General features: G+C 44.2%; 1 protein-coding gene across 5 annotated transcripts in view; it reads left to right on the top strand.

Annotated features, from left to right (window-relative positions):
• The window catches only part of ARVCF (ARVCF delta catenin family member), a 305,181-nt gene that overhangs the window by 138,153 nt on the left and 146,846 nt on the right, over window positions 1-20,182 (top strand). For 3 of the 5 annotated variants that reach the window (XM_067307356.1, XM_067307352.1, XM_067307357.1), the window contains exon 1: window positions 5,265-5,335. The exons of the other annotated variants lie outside the window; for them this stretch is intronic. In XM_067307356.1, the coding sequence (XP_067163457.1) occupies window positions 5,315-5,335 (21 nt within the window). In that variant the 5' untranslated portion in view covers window positions 5,265-5,314. Of the gene's footprint in view, window positions 1-5,264; window positions 5,336-20,182 lie in introns of those variants that run through there. 5 annotated transcript variants of the gene reach the window in all.

The following is a 20,182-nucleotide window of genomic DNA, read 5'->3' as shown; positions in this document are numbered from 1 at the left end:
CAGTGGGTCTTCATAAGCCTCTGCCCTTGCAGATCCACAGGTAGCAGCAAAAATGTTTTCCAGAAACTTTAGAACCAACAAGCAAGCAAGCAGTTAGTCTCCTTTCCCCTGAGCTTTTGACCTGAAGAGTTCAACAAGCTTTTAAAACCAAAAACTTTCTACAGTTCCCTTTCTGCAGTCTCCATAAACTGAATTAATGCTGAAAGAGTCAAAAAATGAATGTTCGGTTATGACAACTTTGCTAAATTACTGAGCCTTTTGCTAGTTCAGGCCCTCTTGTTGATGGTTCAGACGAGGCGCTCCGTTGCTTTGTCACAAGCTGATTAAGTCATTCGCTGAAGTCCTCGGCGTGACGGAGAACAGACTGGCCAAAGGTGGCCAGGGGCAGGCTGAGAGCAAGTGCCAACTATAATTACAGCCTTTGGTTTAAAATAAATGTCAGAGCTTACTCTTGCTGTAAAAAACTGCTTCCCTCTTTAAGCTACCAAATTGCTGGCTAAACAGACTATTTTTAAATGTAGTTGTGGTGATGGAGAGGGTTACAGAATGCTGTCTGAGCTCATTTTAGGCACTTAAACTAAAATGTATATTTAGCTGTTGGCAGAGTGGTGTTTTCAGGATGCTATAGTTAAAGATTGAAAAGAATTATAGTTTCCCTATTTCTAACCCGGAAAGATTCATTTCCATTAGCTCTTCTTTGCAGTCTATTTTCATGTGTAAGGATTTCAAATACAAGAAACTTGCACTGGAATAGAATTTCAAACACAGAGATCTGAAACAGCCTCAGGTTGTTGGTTTGGAGAAGATAGTAATTACCTGGAGAACTATCATAAAAATCAGTTGACAGTCCAGACAGCTATCAATCCAGTACATAACGGCAAACCACGTTTGCCCTCTGAACAAGAAACAGAATGGCGTAAGCTAATCCAGTGTCTTCTGAGCAAGTTATTGTAATGTTCAGTTTGAAATAAGTCACAAATCACCTGGAAAATCCTAAAAGCAAATCTAAGAAATGAAAAATGACTAATACTGGCTCTTTCATGCGTTTCAGTGTCCTTGTTTTCCTTTCCAATAACTACAGTATGAAATTATGGCTACAGTACCAGTCATATATTTGATTTGTTTTTCTTGCTCTTGTCATTCTGTTATAAATGTAACACCATTTTAATTTTTTCCTTAAAACTGGAGGAGATTTTTCTATTTTTAACCCTGTATGTAGTCAATGCCAATCTACATGAAGCTGCTGGGAAGAAACATAGGTCATTCATGTGACTGTGACCTATGTGCAGTGACATCTAGCTTCCTTTGTCCTTTAGTTCTAATGCCAGCAGCGCTGTCCCCTGCCTGTCCTTGTTCTCATCCTGTCGTATGACAACTTGGATGAAGTGGAGTTGACTGAAACTAGATGTAGCAAGATGGAAGCTGTGTTTGTGTACACATGAAAATCCCCTGAACTTGCTGGAATTCCCAGTGCCCCATTCTGCAGCCAGTGCCTGCTTCCTCTCTGTCACATTGGTCTTCAGCCTTGTGGTCCTTTTGACCTCTCTTTAATACTGGATTCTTAAATAGGGATGACACATAAAATTATCCCTCATTTATATATGATTTACCCTCTGATTAAAGCTATCTGGCTTAGTCTCCATTTCTAACTTTGCAGCATGAAAGCAACAAGATTCTCAAAACCTTGCTGGTGAGAATGTTAGCAATATTCTGGTGGAGCCGTTATTTATAGCAGGGCCTTTTTGGAGCAAGTGCGGATGCTTTGAAAGAGCTCAGGTAATTTTTCAAGCATATTTAGAAATGATGAAAACTCTAACAGAAGAAGATCTTTCAAAATGCCCCTTGGGGATATAATTTTCTGTTTTCATTTGTCTGTATTAAAAACATTAAAATGGGGCACGCTGGCACATCATGGTGTACTGTTCTTTAATACTCTCACTTACCTGGTTTATTTGCTATATGAGATTCACAAAACAATTACAAAAATTCCTTGGTGTGGCAGCACTTACATGAATATCGGCCGTCTGGTAGTGCGAGCTGTGATGGATAATTGTGGTGCTTTTGCCTGTATGGTTAGCCGTCATTCCTGACCCGTCTGGTGAGTTCTTGCTCTGTTGGGTTTATGGAAGTTGCATATCACTGAAGCCGTATGTTATGTTTCCAGGCAGAGCTGTAAACCCTTGAGAGCAGATCAATCTAGAGTGCAGCACTAGTGATGGAGAATTTTTAAGGGTAATGGGAGAAAATAAAAAAGAGAGTTTGGACCATATACTATTGTACTCCATATTCCAGAAAATTAAATCCCTTCCTTTTTATAAATTTTTAATTTCTCAGAAGAAGGAAGTTCTTCCTCCTATTTTTGCAGCTGGAAAAAAATGTGACAGAGTAAGAAATTAAGGTTCAGCTGAGGGGGAAAAAATTGGGAGGGGTAAAAAAATGTTGGAGTATAGTCAGCAGTCTGATACTAATGGATAGACTGTTGTTGCCAGAATTTGGAAGTTCAGTATTACCTTAGGGATCTAATCCATAACTCTTATTTATGTAATTAGTTCCATTCTTTCACTTCAGCGTGGCCAAATCCAAGCATTCAGAATCATAAGGCCTCTGAAATATTGCATGTGGCTAAGAAATAAGGAGATTTGAAATGCATTTTGTCTTTAAAAAAAAATACTGTTTTTGCTTTGGCTCATCACATTTTCAAACTTTATTTTTCAACCAGATGGCCTACGAACATCTGTTACGTTTTTGAAAGCAAAATTTCAGTTTTTAATTAACAACCTGACCCCAGAAGGTGGGGCTTCAAACTCCAGCAATGCCAGTCTTGCATGGTTTGCAGAAATAGCTGTGGGTTTACAACGTGAGAGACTTCTTATGTGAGTAAGATTTGGCAAGTTCATCCAGGAAGGTTTTCAGTTTCGTTGTTTTGCATGCCAGAGTAGCTACTTCAGTGCCCTATGGATATAGACTTTATAATGTTTTCTTTGACAGTGTATAAAGGTCTGGCACGTATCCATGTGCATGTCTAAATTGAATGTTACTTTTCTATACCAGGATGGCCTCAACAGAAGTTGAACTATTTTAGTTAGTTAATTAAAGAAATATTGGGCAAGGAGAAGGGGGGGGGGGAAGAGAGATGAGTGCTGTACAGGTACAGGAGACGTTCATACAAAATACATTTCTCTTGCTTTACTTTGATCTTTAAGTATTTTATTAAGGGCCACTACCAGTTGCCTCTAAATTACTCTGCTTCAGATAGACTCAGAGTGCTTTTCCCCACCCCAGTGAAGCAAATACTTTGCTTCAGTTGAAACTTTGTGAAATACCTACCATTGCTTCTGTCAACCTAAAGAGGAGCCTTTACGATATTTATTTTTAAGCAATTGAGGATCGGAGTTGAGTCACACAGTTCTACCCTGTTCTGTGTCCCCAGAATACAAAGCCTTAGTTGTAGTATTCGGTTGGAACCCTGGCATCTCTTTGGCAGTAACAGGAAAGCTGAAATTAGGATTAAATAGGTCTGAGACATTCCTTCCTGTCCTCAGTGTCACTGTAGGAGATGCTACCTTCTCATGTTTATCTGCTAGGATTGATGTTAATTACATTGACACTGGAAGCATTTTTTAGAATTTTCAGGGAACCCAAAACCCAGATGAAAAGACCACGTTTGCTGTGCGAAGGTGACTCTTCTGAGAATTACAGAACGTTCAACTGCGACCTGCCTTCCTCTCTGTGTTAGAGCTGCTCTCGCTGTCTTTGACTATCCCCGTTTTCCAGGGGCAGTCTCTAATTTGATTCCAGCAGCCTTCAGCCCCTAATTACTATTGCTCAGGCACTAGCTTTTACAGTGGTGGATTTATTTATTGCTTCAATTTGCTGCAGGAGCCTAGCATGAAAGAGAGGAGAAATAACCCTTGGCCATTGGCTCGTCACTTAAAGCAACGCTACTTAAGTCGCGCTGGAGGCAGCCCTTGGCCAGCTGCCTCTCAGCCCTGGCGGAGGGCTCGCAGCTGAGGGCAAGGCTTTAGTTGCAGCGCTAGGTAAGCAGGTGCTCCCACCCCTGGGGTGGGTCTGTGGTGGAAAAGCCTTCAGGTTAGTTAAGGCTGGCTTACACCCACCTACCTAGGTCTCCTTCTTGTAAGATCTGAGGTCCTTCTGTGCTTGGTAATACATATCCTTCTGGCAGTTTCTTGCAAGAGGCAGAAAGAGGGTCAGGTCCTGGAGCTAGGAAGGGTGGGAGGCCCTCTCTCCTCCCTGCTTTCGTGGAGGTTCGCGGCCTCGGCTCTCGGGTAAAAGCTGGGTGCTCCCAGCTTCCTAGCAATGAAAGGAGAGGAAAAACATGCCATACCCTGGTGCGAAGTCCCTGGGTTTGTTATAGGATACGTTGGATGCGAGATACAGCACATCTGGCATTCGTTTTGCTAAGGACTGGTTTATCAAGACAATCTTTCAGCAAATGTGAGACAGCTTTGTGGGCAGGTGAATGGTTTTAAAAAAGGAGGCCAGTGGTAGCTTGAGCTGAAAGCCTGCCCGTTTCGCTGTGAGCCCTAAAAGGGAGGAGGCTGTGACTGAAGATGATCTTTCTCTGGTGCCTGCGGAATGGCATCGCTCTCCGTGCCTGTGCGAAGTGAAGTGCCGAAAGCAAGCAGGAGGTTTCCTCCCCCGCGTCCGGAGAGGGCCGGAGCTGCCCGGGGCCGGGCGCCTCGCTCGGCGGAAGGTCAGCGCGCCCAGGGCCGCCGCTCGCCGCCCGGGGACCTTCTTGCTCTTTGTCTTTCTAGCGCGGCAGGCGAGGTGCAGGCGGGAGGGGGCGGCCGGGCAGCGCGGGGGCTCCGCGCCGCTCCGCTTCCCAGCGCGCCGCACGGGGAGGCCGCTCCGCCGCGGCGCCCCGCTCGCCCCCGCCGGGCAGCGGCCCCTGCAGGCGGGCAGCGGCGCGGGGCCGCGGCCGGGCGCTGCCCTCGGGCGTGGGCGCGGCCGCGGCCCGGCTGCGGCTGCCCGTCAGGAGCGGGCGGCGGCGGCGCGGGGAGCCGCCGTGTGAGGGGGCGCGTCCCCGCGGCGGCGGCCGCCGCGTCTCCGGGGAGCGGCGCCGGCGGGGGGCGGCTGCCCCGGGGCGGCTCTCGGGCGCCGGCCGCGCCGCGCCGCGGAGCGAGCGAGGGAGCCTCGCCTCGCTTCGCCTCGCCTCGCCGCGCCTCGCCTTGCCCCGCCTCGCCCCGCGGCGGAGAGCGGCTCCGCAGCGCGGCTCCGCGCAGCGCCGCGGCCTCCGGGCGCCCGCAGCAGCCGTTGCTCTCCGTGGCGGCGCTGGCAGCGGCCCCTCGCCTAGATGCCCGCGGAGCTCGCGCAGGTCAGTGCTCGGCTCGCTGCTTCCGCGGCCCCCGCGGCGCTGCGCGGCCGCTCCGCGCTGTGCGGGCAGCTGGCTGCGGGCCGCGGGGCTGTTCGCTCGGTCTTTCGGTTCTTGTCAGCAGAGAACGAGGAGCGAGACCTGAGCCGCTGCTTCTAACCGAGCGTTCGAGGGAGGCTTTGCTTTTTGTCCCTGTCAACTGGTGGAACTTCCCTAAAAGCGAGCTATTGTTTTCCTTGACCTTCCAGCCCTGCTCAGTAAATCGAGGGAGCTCTTTGACACGGAGTAGTTAGGAATAGGGCTTTTGGAGAAGAAAGCTCTGCTGTTGTGCTTTTGTTAAATGTTTGTTTTTCCCATACAGTATTCTGTTGCTTTCTCTTTGAGTGTGGTGCTGGATAAATCAGGGAAATAACTTCAGTATTTCACACTGAAGGTATCTTAAACAAAAAGTCCTCTCGGCTGTAATCTTAATAGTTGTAATGAACTTAGGGGTCTGTGGGAAAAGATCTCAAATATTCTTCTTTACCTTGGAGCATCACTGGGCATTGCAGAGTAAAGCTGTTGCAGGCTCGATGTAAATAACTAGAGCTCATGTAGACACCTGTGACTTGCAGGTGCTTTTCCCTGTTAACCTCCTTCACCTGCCTCGTAAGCCCTGGAAAACCCTGTAAATTCAGGTGGCAGCAGAGCAGAGCTGCTCCTCCACTGTGGATCAGGTGTTGTAGTTTGTTTTCTTAATCCTTATTTTCTTCTCTGCCTTTTTAATTCAAAACACTGAATTTGGGGGTAGGGAAAGTAAAATGCGCTGATAATGCGTCCATGAATTTTCTAGGTTTAGTGTACTGGAAGTGTCAGTGGTGGTTCAGTTTGGCTGGTCCTGTTGTGTGCCACTCGTGCATCTCCGTAGCAGAGGACTGAATCCTTTCCCAGCGCAGATGGGATATTGGCTCTCTTCAGGGGGAAGTCGCCTTTTCAGCAGGGCTCTTGACTGGCCGTTTCGCCGTGTGCGGACAGCGGCTGTAGTCGCCGACCCGCCTGCTAGCGGTGCCAGAACGCCCGCGCTGCTCAGGTGCCTGTTGGTGTGCCACGCTGCCCGGGGACTCCGCGGGGAGGAAGGCGTTTCGCTGGCGTGTGGGGGCCTGTTCGTGCTGCCTGGCCTGGTGGCTGTCAAATTGCAGGCAATAAGTTGTTGATATACGTAGTTAGCAGCTGAAATCAGTCTCTTCTGGATGTTTTTTCTCTCAATACAAGGAGAAGAATCTGAAGGTAAGGAGCAGAATGCTAGCTGTAAAAAGGTATGTTTAATGCCTTTTGGCCTGTGTCGGCAGAGCTGTGTTCTTGTCTGGGTTTCCTGTTTTGATAGGAGGGAAAGCTTGAGTGAGAGTCCAAGATTACCACTAATTACTTCAGGTCATGGATTTCAGCTAACTTGTAGATTCTTTTTCCATAACAAAATAAAATCCCATGGTTTTAATTTTCAGGCTGTTTGTCCTAGCTGGGGATTGGACAGAGATGTGTTGTTTCATCTTTTCTGATGAATCTTGGGTTCTTGATTTGCTTTGAGATCTTTTTGCGGTGTAACTCATTCATCAGGCTGATACTGCAATTACATATTAGAGAATTCTGTGCTTAATGAAGGGCAGTAGTTTTAAACTGTGTGTTGTCAGAGAAATTTATTGTGCAGTTGCAGAGCATTTAGAAAATCTTTTAACTTTAATGATCACAATTAAGTAAAACTAAGGCAAATGGATAAATGATTTAGAGATGAATGGAGTCTACACAACCAGTATTAACAAAACTGGAGAAGATATTAGGTGGGATTTCTGCCGCATTAATTCAAGAGCTATTTAGAGACCCTGCCCACTAAAATCTGAGCAAAGGCAGTTGTTAAATCGGTTAAGAAGAACCAGGAATAACTTTTCACTCTCCTTTTGGCTTCTGCTGAGAATAGCTGTGCTTCTTGAAGTTCTGGCCACGAGAACAGCGTCCTGCCTGGGAGCATTAGGAGAAGAAATATGTGCTGAAAAACTATTCTTGTGGCCATGAACGTATAGGGCAGGTAGCCCCTTTGCGGTGTGCCCCCTTGTCCCTGCCCCTTCCTGTAGGGCAGGGATGAAAACTGCTGAAAGCTGTGATCAGTATTCATGGTTTGAAAGTGTTCAGGGGCCTGAATGTAAGCACAGTTTCTGAAACTGTGAAGGATCTTAATGGGTGCTGTCTTTGGGCCTTATGGTCTGTGACTGTTAAAATATGGTTGGTCGCTGTATGACATACAACTTTGGTCTGGATCTGAAACTTAAATGTTGGCTTGCCTTAGGGCCATTAAGTTGTGAAGGGAGAAGGAATCACTTAAAGTGACTTTTGCCCAAAACTATGCAGTTCTGCATTATTTCTGCTTCAGAAGATACTTTGCTAACATTCTTAATTCAGGCACCAAACTCCATAAGGCTGCACTTCCCCAGTGCCTTGTCCTTGAAGCATTTTACTAGAGGATGCTACTGATGTGAGAGAATATGAAATCTTAGGTCTAGCAGGATGAAGGTGGCCAACGTGTTAGTGACATACCTGATAAAGTCTATGCCGGTGATGGAAGTCTTGTGGAAGAAGTCCTCTCAGAGGTGCAGCATGCGAAAGCATCGTTGCTTTCCAAACAGTGGGACAAGTCATACTAGAAGAAAAAAGAAGGCAGCTTAACTTTTAATTTTTAACATGGATCACTACCTGGATTCACACGTGGATCTCAGTGACTAATGGGCTGCCCAATGCGAGTGAGTGTAGACTTGAAACAGCTCTAACATGCTCTAATACTGCTGACTGAGCAAAGAGATGCGGCCAAGATGTTGACTGCTCCCCAATCCCGAGAGCAAACCTTTGCCAGGGACTGCGGCCTCTGTGGCACAGCTGGCCAAAGGGAATGTGTTTTCACGACTCGGCTACCGAGATGTCAGATTATGTGCTGGAGCACCTGGGAGGCGCGCGTTGCCCTCTGCTACGCAGGCAGGGATTCCCTGCAGCGGGGTCGCTTGGTGGCAGGATGGGAAGGAGCTCAGATGCAAGGATGTGCCTTTGCCTCTGGGTTGCGCAGCGGGGTCCTTCTGCACGACTAGGGTGCCCTGAGACTGCAGCATGATGAAATGTATGGGTTGTGTGATGGAGGTGCTCTGTATGTGAAAACCCTGTTAGGAAGTGTCTTCTTCTAAAAGTGCCGTTGTGGGCTGTTGGAGCTGTTTGAATACGAGAGTTTGTAACGCCCAGGTTGTGATCTACGTTTGTGTGGGTTCAGCTCTGTAGCAGTAATGGACATAGCGAGCAAGGCGCTCCAGTGCGGTGATTGCACTTCCCGAGGCCGCGTTGCTTCGCCACCTGTCCCCGAGGCTGTGAGCTGTGCTGTTGTACCAGCTGCATCAGGCTGGCCTCATTTTTACTTTGTTACACTGCAGTTACAAAAAATATATATGTATATATTTTTTAGGGGGGAAAAAAAAAGGTACACACATCCAAAGTGTTTCTTAATGCAGAAATAGTCGTTATGGTAGAACAAATGAAAAAAGATCATGTTAAACAGTTGTATTTGAAACCACCTGGGCTGGGCAAGGCTGTTCTCGAACACGTAATGGTTTCCGCTTGTCTTTGAGGAATTCACTTCTGCCACTGAATTAGGGGTTTGATACTGCCTTCAGCAGGAGTAGGGCGAGGGCCACTGGGTGAAAATAGTTGTGACATGTATAAAATGTCTTTGCACGTAGGGTTAATAATAAGGCATTTCTGTGAATACAGGGAGAGTAGCATGTTCTCGGTGTGTCTTTGTGTGTTGCTGCATCCTTTCCTTAGATACTCTAGGTTAACTTCTTCTTTGATAGCAGAACCGTGGGACTATTATGCAGGGAAAAATTACTTCTAAAGAGCTGCTGTTTCACTTGAAATATGCCGTAGAGATATAGGGAGCATAACATAGCATGTTTCACTTACTGCTCCCTCCCACCCCCAATATTCTGAAATGCCCGTGCTAATTAAAGGAGACATTACTTTTTTTTGCCCCCCAAAGATACCACTGTGAGACTCAGAAGTAGAACTTTGAAGATAATTTGGGTATAATTAAGAAAACATTTCACAGACTCCATCACTTGCCGCTCTCCTTTGCGGAAACATCTGTGGGTACGGCTCCGCGAGCTGCACGGGGCCAGAACTGCTGGTTTCCCAAGTTATGCCGCAGGTTGTCCCCTCCGTTACGCTAGCACCTATGTTTTCAGGACCACTCTGTGAACAAGGTCAGCGAATTGATCAGCTTAAAAACTGAAACACAAACCTTACCCATTTTAGGAAAATGAGAACAGCATCTTTAACCAGATTAATGTGCTGATCTAGTTGAAGGCCCTTGAAAGAGCTATACCATCCTCCTAAGAGCGGGGAGGGGTGAGGAAGAAGGGGCACAGTATCAAGTAGGTTAGAGGGGTAAAAGAAAGAGGGAAGGAATAAACAGAAGCCTGTATGTAGGATCCTGTGTAATTACTATTGCTGATGAGACCCCTGTACTGTCTTCATGGCATCTCAGATCTCAAACGACTTGGCATAAGAGCCCTGCATGTGTTTGGTTTGGTTAGGTCTTCCGATGGCAGGATGGAGCATTAGAAAGATCTTGTTCTTCATGTTTTTGAAAACTCCCATTGTTTCATTACTGTTTTCTGTGTGACTGATGTTGTCCAGCGAAGCTCAGCTGGGCCCTATAATGACTCTTGCAGAAAAATGGGGGAAGAAGTTAAAGTTGCACATAAGGAATGATGGTGGATGATTGAAATAATCTGAATGGGAACTCGTTTCCTTTTAACTGTTCCTTCCAACATATTTTTATTAAAATGAGTCTTCCTTGTTACTTTATATTAGCTTTCTGTCTTTTTCACAGCATTGCACAGACTTGTTTATACTACAGGAGATAAGAAAAGGAAATTAATATTGCAGGAGCTTTAATAGTTGTAAAGTTAGGATAGTAGAGGTGATGTCTAGTTTATGTTTAAAGGATTTGTTTCTAGTGAGAAATGGGAAGTAGGACTTTGCTAGTGATTCCCCCCCCCCCCCCTTTTAAAGGATGGGGAAGATTTGATGTTTCCTCCCTGTGTCCCAAACATGGAATAAATATCAAGAGGAGATGTTTGAGAGTGAATGGAGTCCCTGAATTAAATGCTGAGATTAGAGAGAGTATATTTCAAATTAATGGGTAAAGGGAAGACTAAAACCCAGACTCAGTTTTAAATTTCAGTGTCTTTTGTGTCTCACACATGTAACTAGGTTGCAGCCCAGCTTTGGCTTTTTTATTCATTTGTCTGCATGCCTAAACAGTGGCAGCAGTGGACAAATGTAACCGTATCTGATATAAGTTTGATCAGCACGTAAAGGCTAAAATCTTCTATTCATCAGGGAATCCTAGTCTTTTGTATCTCCAAATGAGCGAAATCTGTCCTACTAAGGAGTGGTGTTTCCACGAACTCAGTGCTCCCTGTATACTGCAGTAATGTGAAAATTCATTACTTTCACTGCTTTTCTCTGCCTGTTTGATGATGAGTCAAGCCCACACCTGCTTACGGCAGGAAATTGAAATGCCTGAGTTTTCCCTTTTGGCTAATCCCACACATCTATCCTTCCCATCGCAACACTTCTCTTTGGCATTCAGAAAATAAAGTGAAAACTCTTCTAAGTGAACCTGGTGAATATTTGAGCTTGAGAATTTCTGCCTCTGCAAGCTAAATCACTTGGCACAGCTCCGGACTTTTATTTTTAGTAAAGCTTTCACAGCCAGGCAATTGTAATGTGCAGAGAAAGAGATGTTCCTGAAAGCCTGAGATGAAACCAGAATGTCAGAGCTTATTTTTATGCTGTAGAGAATGTATTTGCTTGAGGAGTTGTTGTTATAATGCTACGTACATGTACATATGTTACATAGGTACTACATAATATATAATACTAATATATATGAGAGGACATAAAGAAGGTGATTTGACTTTGGTAGCGTTACTGTGGGTGTGTGTAGTGTAATGGCAATCAGAATTAGCCTGAATGTTTGGAAGACTTTGCAACTTAAAAATGTGGAATTCATTAGGGAGCTGCTGGAAGGTAGGCAGCACAACTTGCGTGTGGATGGAGGGCCCTGACCTGTAAACAGTTCCTGTGTGTGATCAGGATTATTTTGCTGTTTGAATTGTAAACTCTTTCAAATTATTTTTAGCAAGTTTTGCATCTTCAGCTATTTGCATCTCTCTCTTTTGATGATATGATTCTCAAGGGAATTTGCTGTTGCTGGAATCAAGGCCCTTCTGGCTTCCAGGCACGTGGGCCTTAGCGGGTCTGTTTTGTGATGCATTTAGCAAAGAAATAAGCCAGTGTTTATACCAGCATGTTATACAAAGATCAGAGTTTTCCAGACTGGAATGAGATGGAGTTATTTTGCTAAGGAGTTTAATTCAGGCTATTGAAAGTATGTTAAATTCCAAGTAGAGATGGAGAAAGTCTTGATAAGGAAGGCGGTATGTAAAACTGTATATTGTACTTCTTACAGTATTGTGTTGCGATGAGGCAAAGCTAATTATTTTGATTTGGAAGGACAGAAGGACTTGTTTATAAAACAGGTTATGCAGGTAGCTGGGTTTTCCTATCGACACTCTCTGAATCCTTGTTAATCACCTGCAAAACAGACCCCAGGGCTTTACATTGGAAAGGTGGCCTAGACCCCAGGGCTTTACGTTGGAAAGGTGGCTGGAAGCCCTTTCCTGGCAGCGCTGTCCCATGTTGGCCCAAGCGCTGCAGAGCTGCTGCCCTGCTCCTGCAGCAGGTCCCGCTGGTCTGCTCCCAAGTACGTGGTTTTGCCCCCAGCTGACTTGTCACGCAAGTGTTTTGTCCTCCTTAAACCTTCCTCCTAAAGGTAGCAACGGTGACCAGAATAGTTCTCCTGTTGTTCCCTATGCTTCAGATTAGGGGGAATATGTGCTGTCACTTAAATTTAATCCAGCAGATGCTTTGTTATTGGCCTCAGTTATATTGGCTATCTGCTCATCTGGAAAACTGGCCATATGTTTTGGGACACCAGTGTTGCCCAGTTGGGCTGTTTTGGTGATCTCTTTCCCATTTTTAAGTCTCTGATGAATCCTGGCTATGGCTTTCACTAGTTGTTCTTAAGAGTGCAGCTTCTTATAGATCATTTTTATGATGCTCTAATGAAACAACAGTTATACTTTTTCCTGGGTTGTAAAAGATTTCATCTTAAATGCTAAATGCTGTGGAAATAAGGAACAACTTAGTAAACTGTACAGTTTTTATTTATAAAATACATGTTAACGCTGCTTACTAATGTAAAATCTAACACTCACCTGCTCCTTCTGCAGCATCTGATCATGAAATGTGCCCTTGAACTCCTGGGTTTCTGACATCCTTTCTTAAGGATAACTAATGATATTAGAAGTTGCCCTTAATGAAAGGGAATGGTCTTTTCTCTGTTTATAGCTTTAAAAGCTATATAGTTTCATTATTTCTCCTAAATGCTGATTGGCTTGTGTGTTATCATGACTTAGTTGTTTTCTGTTGAGTTGATAATGTTTTTAAATTGGTTGATGTTCTGCCAAAGAAATTCTTTACCCACTAGTTGCTTATCTGCTTTTTTGTTTTATTGCTACCAGGCCTTATAAATACAGTCATAAATCAATATTTGAGGAGAAAAGGTCTTCATGTTTTATGAGCGCTGTGAGATTCGTGAACACGCATGAAAGGGAAATGATGGGACTTCACGGGTGAGAGATTTCTCTCTATTGTGTATTCTCATTTGTTGCTCTTCAGGTTTTCTTTTTGGGTAAAGAAGGTGAGCAGGTGAAAGCCGCTCCCAAAACAAGATTTGACTACTGTTTCCTAACTGGCAGAAGAGCACAGCTGTCTCACCGTATAGGGCATCCTGATGGCAGTACTTGAAATGTGCCCAAAGCTTATAAATTCAAGACATGCACATGTAAATCAAGGCATTATGTAATTAAGCCGAAATTGCCAGGATTATGGCTTCAAAAAAACTTGACATAGCTCATATGCTGCTGCAGGTGAAGCAGTGACCCCAGTTCAGAAGCCCTGTGGCTGCTTGGAGATGGGGGGGGCCAATGAACTTCTGTTTTGATCCAGAGGAAGGGAGATAGGAAACTTGCTGAAAGCATCGCACGTGATAGTAGCGGATTCCCAAGAACACTGTATGGTTGGGTGAAGCTAAGCACATAGTCTCTTGGATGCAATTTCAAATCTGTTACATGGAAAGCCTGTCTTTGCGTTATAACACTGGCAGGTGAGCTGGTGTATACTTAATAAAACATGGAATATTTCTTGAATCTGCTAGTTATGGTATTAATTTCTGCAGGGTGAGTGTGTTCTAGCAGTAAGACAGTATCGGAACTTTCTTTTTTGTGTGGTTTTAAAGCTCATTGTGCTTTTTGGCCCTTCGTTCTTCTCTTTGCCCCAAAATATTGGACTATGAGATTTTTGCAATATTTTTTTTAAATTGTGTTGCTCATTAGCATATGTAAATTTAAGCAAATGTATATATGAAGAGGAAAATTTCATATTTATCCTTAACAATTTCATCTTATCTAGATCATTCTTTTTCTATCTATCGTGAAATGCTGTTGTATTTCCTGAGGTTGGGATGCATCTTGGTCACAGCGACACTGTCACACTATGGAGGTTTGATAGTAACAACTGAGACAGTGGCGTAGTAAAAATGTTTATTGCCTCACGCAAGCTCTTGGATTAGTAACACCCATTAAAATAACGCAATTACTAATTTAGAAAGGATAACCCAGAACCGTTGGCTACTGCACTGTTAACTGGAAACACTGCTTCTCCCGCCTTGAAAGCTGGCTTGTTCCCTCTCGTGGTGAGAGGACTCTCAACCTCGAGGAGTCACCTTAACCCAGGGTCCCGGGAGAAGGGGAGCAGGGGAGTACTCACGGTCCAGCCGGAGAGGATGGTCAGGTCACGTTCCCGTCCCTGCTCAAACCCTCTTAGCTTCCGAGTTCCTTTTTGTACGGCCGGGGCTGTGGGCGAACGCCGCTTTTGCTGACCTCTGCGAGCCGCGCGGTCGCAGGACTGCGTGTTCTTCTTGGGCTGGGAAAGTCCTTGCTAGCAAGGCAAGACCGCGGTACCTCCGTACTGCTTCCTCCCCCCCGACGTCCGTGCGGTTTCTACCCCACGACCTTGCACGTGTCCGTTGGCGAACAGTCCTGTTAAATGTGTCTGATGAGCGAGTAAAGAGTTATCTTGTACTTTATGATGTGATCTTATCACATCCCGTTTCTCTTCTCTTTCCTTTTCAACTCTTCATCCGTCGGTGACAGTCCTGACACCAGCTAGTGGCATAGTAATACCAAGGCCGTGTATTACTGCATACCCTTGGCAATATTTAAGGGTAGTACTTTGCCTCTAATGTACAGTATTCTTTTTAGCAGGTTATTTCTGGAGGGAAGAGACATTTGTAATTACATCAAAAACAGCAGCCATCAATCATTTCAGATAAGGGAAATGGCAAAAATGGCTTCCTTGAATAACGTTTAGTAAATGTGAAGCAAATGGAAGGTGACACTAGATGCTTCTTGGCTGCAATAGTGTAAAGAGGTGCTAATTTGTTATCTGGGTAGTAATGACAGAGAGACCTTTGTATTGGCAGTTACAGCTTTTGTAGTTAAATATACATAAAAAAGCGTTTTTCATCAGCTTTGTCAGAACTGTAGAACGAGAGAGAGAGTGCTGTGCAGTTGCAGTGTTGAAAATGTTACAGCTCTTTTGAACGTGTTGGATTTCAACATGTGTTCCTTTCTGCCATCTCTTCAAGGGCCAGATCTTCGGGAAGAAATCCACTGCTATATAAGCAGCCAAAAATGGGGGACAGGCTTTCAGAAAAGCTCAGTAAACACCGACTCCAAATATGATTAATGATCAATTAGATCTGTGCTGTGTTGATCTGCTGAACAATTTTCAAAATCTGACTGCTGGTGCTGGTGTGTAAATAGGAATTGAAACATCTGGCTACAAGTTGCTTTAAATCTAGTGTGACATCCTTTTAATCTAGTAAGTTTTTCTACTGCTTGGCTGCTTGGCGCTTTTGAGTCTCCAAAAATTTTGGGGGGTGAAAAATTTTTTTTGTGCTACAGTTGCACAGGATCAGTTTACTTTTTTTTTTTTTAACTAAGCCGACATTGTAAAATTTCAGCTTAATAGTGCCAATACAAAGTTTTCAGTACTGAAGTAAAATGTAATTTTCTTCCTCTGCTGTTTCTACCACGAGGCATAATACTGTGTAACACCCGTCCTGAGCCCAGCTGGATTCCAGAGACTTTCCAGAAAAAGCAATACTGGTAAAGTCAACATCTGCCATGTGCAGCAAGAGACTGAGGGGCCACTTGTGGCCGCAGCGGCCGGAGCGCTGTATGTGCTCGCATAACTGCGCCGCGGCTGCGTGGGCGCGCTTCGTGCATCGTTTCTCTTTGACTTTCCTTGTGTTCAAAGAAAGTTGGCCACAGGGCGCTGCGTGGATACTGTTCTGGCGAATGGAGTCGCAAAGCTGTTTACAGGGACTGGGGGGTTCTTCCCCGTGCCCTCAGCCCTCCTTCCTGTGCTGAAAGTTCCCCGAAGTGTTCCGTTTTATTCCTCTCTGAAATCTGTGAAATCCAAGATTTTCTTTTAAAGGCACAGCTTCGAGAATAAGCTTTCTCCTGGGTGTAAATTATACATGGTTACTTCTTAAGTGTTTTTAAAATTTAAAGTTAAGAATGGAAGCGTGCCACTTAAACTGCACCTTTTCTTATGTTTCCTGTGGGTTCCAAAGACTATATTTTTAGGTGTCTAAGAGGCTGGAGCAAGGTATTTTTGCTTCCTCTTAAAACTCTTCATGTTCTCATAAGGAAAAAAGTCAAGATGGCTTTGTTTTGTCTTTGTTTTGCACTTCATGCTGTATATTGTAAGTAGAAATAATGGTTTGGGAGTTCTGCTGTATTTTATTTACTGTATATGTAGTGGAAATGCAGTATTGTATCCCCCTAGGATCATATGGGCTCCTGTAAAGTTTTATCAAAAGTGAATATAGTGCGCTTTTAAATATGCTTTTCAATTTGTTACTGTTTGCTGTAACTCTAGACCCAGTTCTGATATCACTGCTCGTAATTTGGAGCTGGTGTGCTGCCTTTTCTGACAGAACATGTGCCTGACTAATTTTGGTAGAAGTGGTGTCACGATCTGGGCTTTGGGCTTCGGGCAGGTCGGGGTATCTGCGTAATTTGTCTTTGGATTTAGCTGAGCATGAAAGTGGAAGAGAAGCCTGCCAGGAGCTGATCAACGACACTGGGAATGAAAGAGTTAAGAATGAAACCCTGATTGCAGAGCTGAAATCTCAGTTTGAACTTGCGGTCTCCTGAGAGAAAATGCCATCCAGCACCACTGCGCAGAGTTATTTCATTCTTAATTTTAATTGACGTGTCCCAGAATGCAGCCTTCTCTTACGGGTCCTTCCAGCGCGGAGCGGGCTGGTGAGTCAGTGTGTCTGTACGCAGGCAGTTCACCTCTTTTAAATTCAGATCATCGCTACCTTCCCTTTTGATATCAAAATCTCTTCTAAACACCTTACTCACTAGGCTTATGACATTTGAATGAATCTCTCCCTAAATAAGATGTTGGTCACCTCCCGGGATTTCGGCGTAGTGACCTGGCGCTCTTCCTTTCTTGCTGCGGGTGGTGGCTGAGCAGGTAGCTGTGGTTCTGCCGTGGAATCATTAGCTCCTTGCCTAGAGACAGGGGCATCCTGTGTGAGCTTAATAACCAAAATGTAATTATTTTAGTCATAGTTTTTTTTGGTTTTTTTATTATTTTTTTTAAAGGGGCAAAAACTTGTGCTGGTGTAACATCAATTTTTCATTCTTCCTCTGGATTTGTTTCAAATCCAGTTATTTATAAACCCAACAGTAGCAGCAGAGTTGAGCAGCTCTGTCCTGTAATAGCTGTGAGGAGTGCAGACATCTGCCTTTTAGTTTGAGTTTTTGAATATTATATATCTTCAACATTGCATTTTCCAAATAAACTATTCTGCTGTCCAGTAATGGGATTGTCCCAGGACTTAATTACCATTTTTAACTTTTTTGTTTTTGTTTTGTATCTCATGGGCATCAACCTAAAGGAACATGTACAGACAGCAAAAAGCCTAAATTAATGCAATAGTCCTGTGAGTAATGGAAAACTTGTAATCTAGCATACAAACTTGTGATTTTTAATTTGTTTTTAATATGTAGATGGCTGAATGAAGACAACTGCAGGTCAGTTTGCTCACTGAGGAATATTGAAAGTTTCATTACAGTCCAGAGTTTGACTCCTACTCAGTCTTATGATGGGTAGGGTTAGAGGTACAGGTTTAAACACCTTGAAAATGCGAATTTCCAGCATAGAATTTGTTTCTAGTTATATTTTATCTGGCTTATTGTCTGTGTATTCACAGCTGCTTTAGCTGGTACAGCTTTTTACTAGCATACAAGATAGCGCAGCCGGGGTTTTGGAGAGCAGAACCTCCATTATCTCTTGAATTTTTGCATAATGTCAGCTCCATCGTAGAAACTGTGTAATGTTTGTAAGCACCAGCGTGAGAATGTTTCAGTTTATGAAGGGCCGCTCTCGGGCTTAAAGGCAGTAACTGAAGTCTTCTCAAGGCTTTAGCTTTTTAGATAAAATCCCCTGTTCACCTCTTCCAAAAAGATTAATTGGCAGTAATGTAAGTAGACTAAACGGGAGCTGACAGGCCGGGGGTATTATATGCTGCACTCCAATTAGCATAGAGTGATAATTTTTCCCTCTGAGCATAATTTGTATGTAAAATTACTTCAAATGTTAAAACATGATAGAAATAAGTGGTTTTGTGTTGTCTTTACTACTTTATCAAACTTTAAGCTACCGTGTGCGAGTTCCCTGTGCCGCCACGTACCCATCTCGGCAAATCTGAGAGTTGCTCCTCAGGTAGGCTTCCTCCCGTAACGGATCTTACTGCAGAATGGGGTTGTTTTGCAGAGGAAACAGTAACTAGAAGGGGAAAGAGAACTAACCAAGAGGCTTAATTTTTTTTTATGGTTGTTTTATGATGGGACTTGAACACCGCTGAATAAAGGAGACAAAGCACCCTGGTTTTGTTTGTGACCCATTGCAGCTGGTGGCTCAGCCGTGACATGCAGAACTGGTGCAGTTAAGTGCAGTGCTCCAAGTGATAGATTTAAAGATGCAATTGAGAGCATGGGTCACGGCCACTCTTCCAGTTTGCTACCTATAAAATGCCTGTCCCTAGGCAAACATTACTTTTGTAAGTTGTTAGCCTACAGTCTCCATCAGATCTTTCCATGAATCTTGACCTGTCAGGTACCTATTCCTAGAATATTTCCTGCAAGCAAGCCTCCCATTGCAACCTCATTAGTGGGGAAGTGAATTTTACATCTGGCATGCTGCATCAGTCTTGTAGAACTTGCCTTTGTCTGAATTCAGCCTGCTTAGCCAAAGAGTAAAACATGTAACTACTGGTCATCTTTGGCCAGGTGTTTCTTAGACGGTATCGTTGCTTCTGGCTTAGTTTTTCAGGGAGCTGCTGGCCTGGGGTTGAGAACGGGAAGGGTGGCTGGCTGCCGACCGAAGCGTCGTCCCTGCTTCGTTTCATGAATAGCTGCTCTAACCTGAAGGACTGTGTGGTGCAGAAGAAGAGAAACTAAATTTAGTTCAGTTGGCTGGTCTTCTTTTTTGGGGGATTCTATTTCCTTTAAAAAGCTTTTTGTTTGAATTTTAAACAGGTGAATTAAATATGTTGTATTTTAGTGTGTATGTGTTCTCGTACAGCTGACTGACCACCTTAGCCAGAGCAGGGGCTTTATCAATTATTAAAGCGTAGTCGTATTGGTTTTGTGCAGCTTTGGTGCAGAACAGACTGCTGAAGTTCCTGACTGGAGGTAAGTGTGAGCCCTTCGTTTTCAGCAGAATTGTTTCTCCTGTGTCCGTCTCCTCAAAAACCTAAAAGATTCAGAGTCTGTTAGTGTGCCTGTGTTTAAAATTTGCACATGCGTAATAGCACAAATAAACTTTTCAGGCTATGTACCATAAAAATTTGGAATGTTTGTGTATACGCTTTGCTTTTTCTTTCCTAAACTTTTTCTTTCTCTCCTCCTTCCTCCACAGATACTTGTAAGCTAAAGGTCTGGGGAAAAACACTGCTTTTGTACAGCCTATTGTTCAGTCAAAGTGCACGTTACCAGTGGTCACATGCTTTGCTTAAATATTTTATAAGTTCAGTGGTACTGTAGGCTAATCCTGCCGCCTTTCTGTTTGTCTGATTGTGCATTTCCAGTTATACCTAGTTAGTAATCCAGACAGGCTTGAAATGTGTAAGCTTTTAGCAGCTATTTGATTTCAGACAGGCTTTGTTGTGAATGTTCCCTTTTGCTGTGCTCAAATGGCAGTGTTGAGTAATCAGAGAAACTTTTTTTCCTCCTGTTCTGAGTGTATAATGCTGAAGTAATCTTTTATCTGTAAGGAAGGGTGTCTCCTGTCCCCTCATGCCTCCAGCATGAGGCAGAAGCAATGCAAGTTCATGTCAGTAGGATGAAATGTAGAGGCAAGTTTTATGTAGGGCTTTGGTTTGAGCCCTGCTGCAGCTGGGTGGGGAGTGCACAGGGTCTCAGAGCAGGCGTGCTGTGAAAGCAAAGCAAGTCTCTGCACAGCGTTCAGTGTACGGTAATAACGTTTCAAGCAAGTGACCGCAGAATTAGTCTCTGGCACTCAATCTGAAACAAACGTGTAGAAACTAGATCGGGGAGCTGAGCT

The sequence above is a fragment of the Apteryx mantelli genome, chromosome 17 (assembly GCF_036417845.1).
Source record: "Apteryx mantelli isolate bAptMan1 chromosome 17, bAptMan1.hap1, whole genome shotgun sequence".
Taxonomy (NCBI): domain Eukaryota; kingdom Metazoa; phylum Chordata; class Aves; order Apterygiformes; family Apterygidae; genus Apteryx; species Apteryx mantelli.
This window is presented reverse-complemented; position numbering and strand designations above follow the sequence as displayed.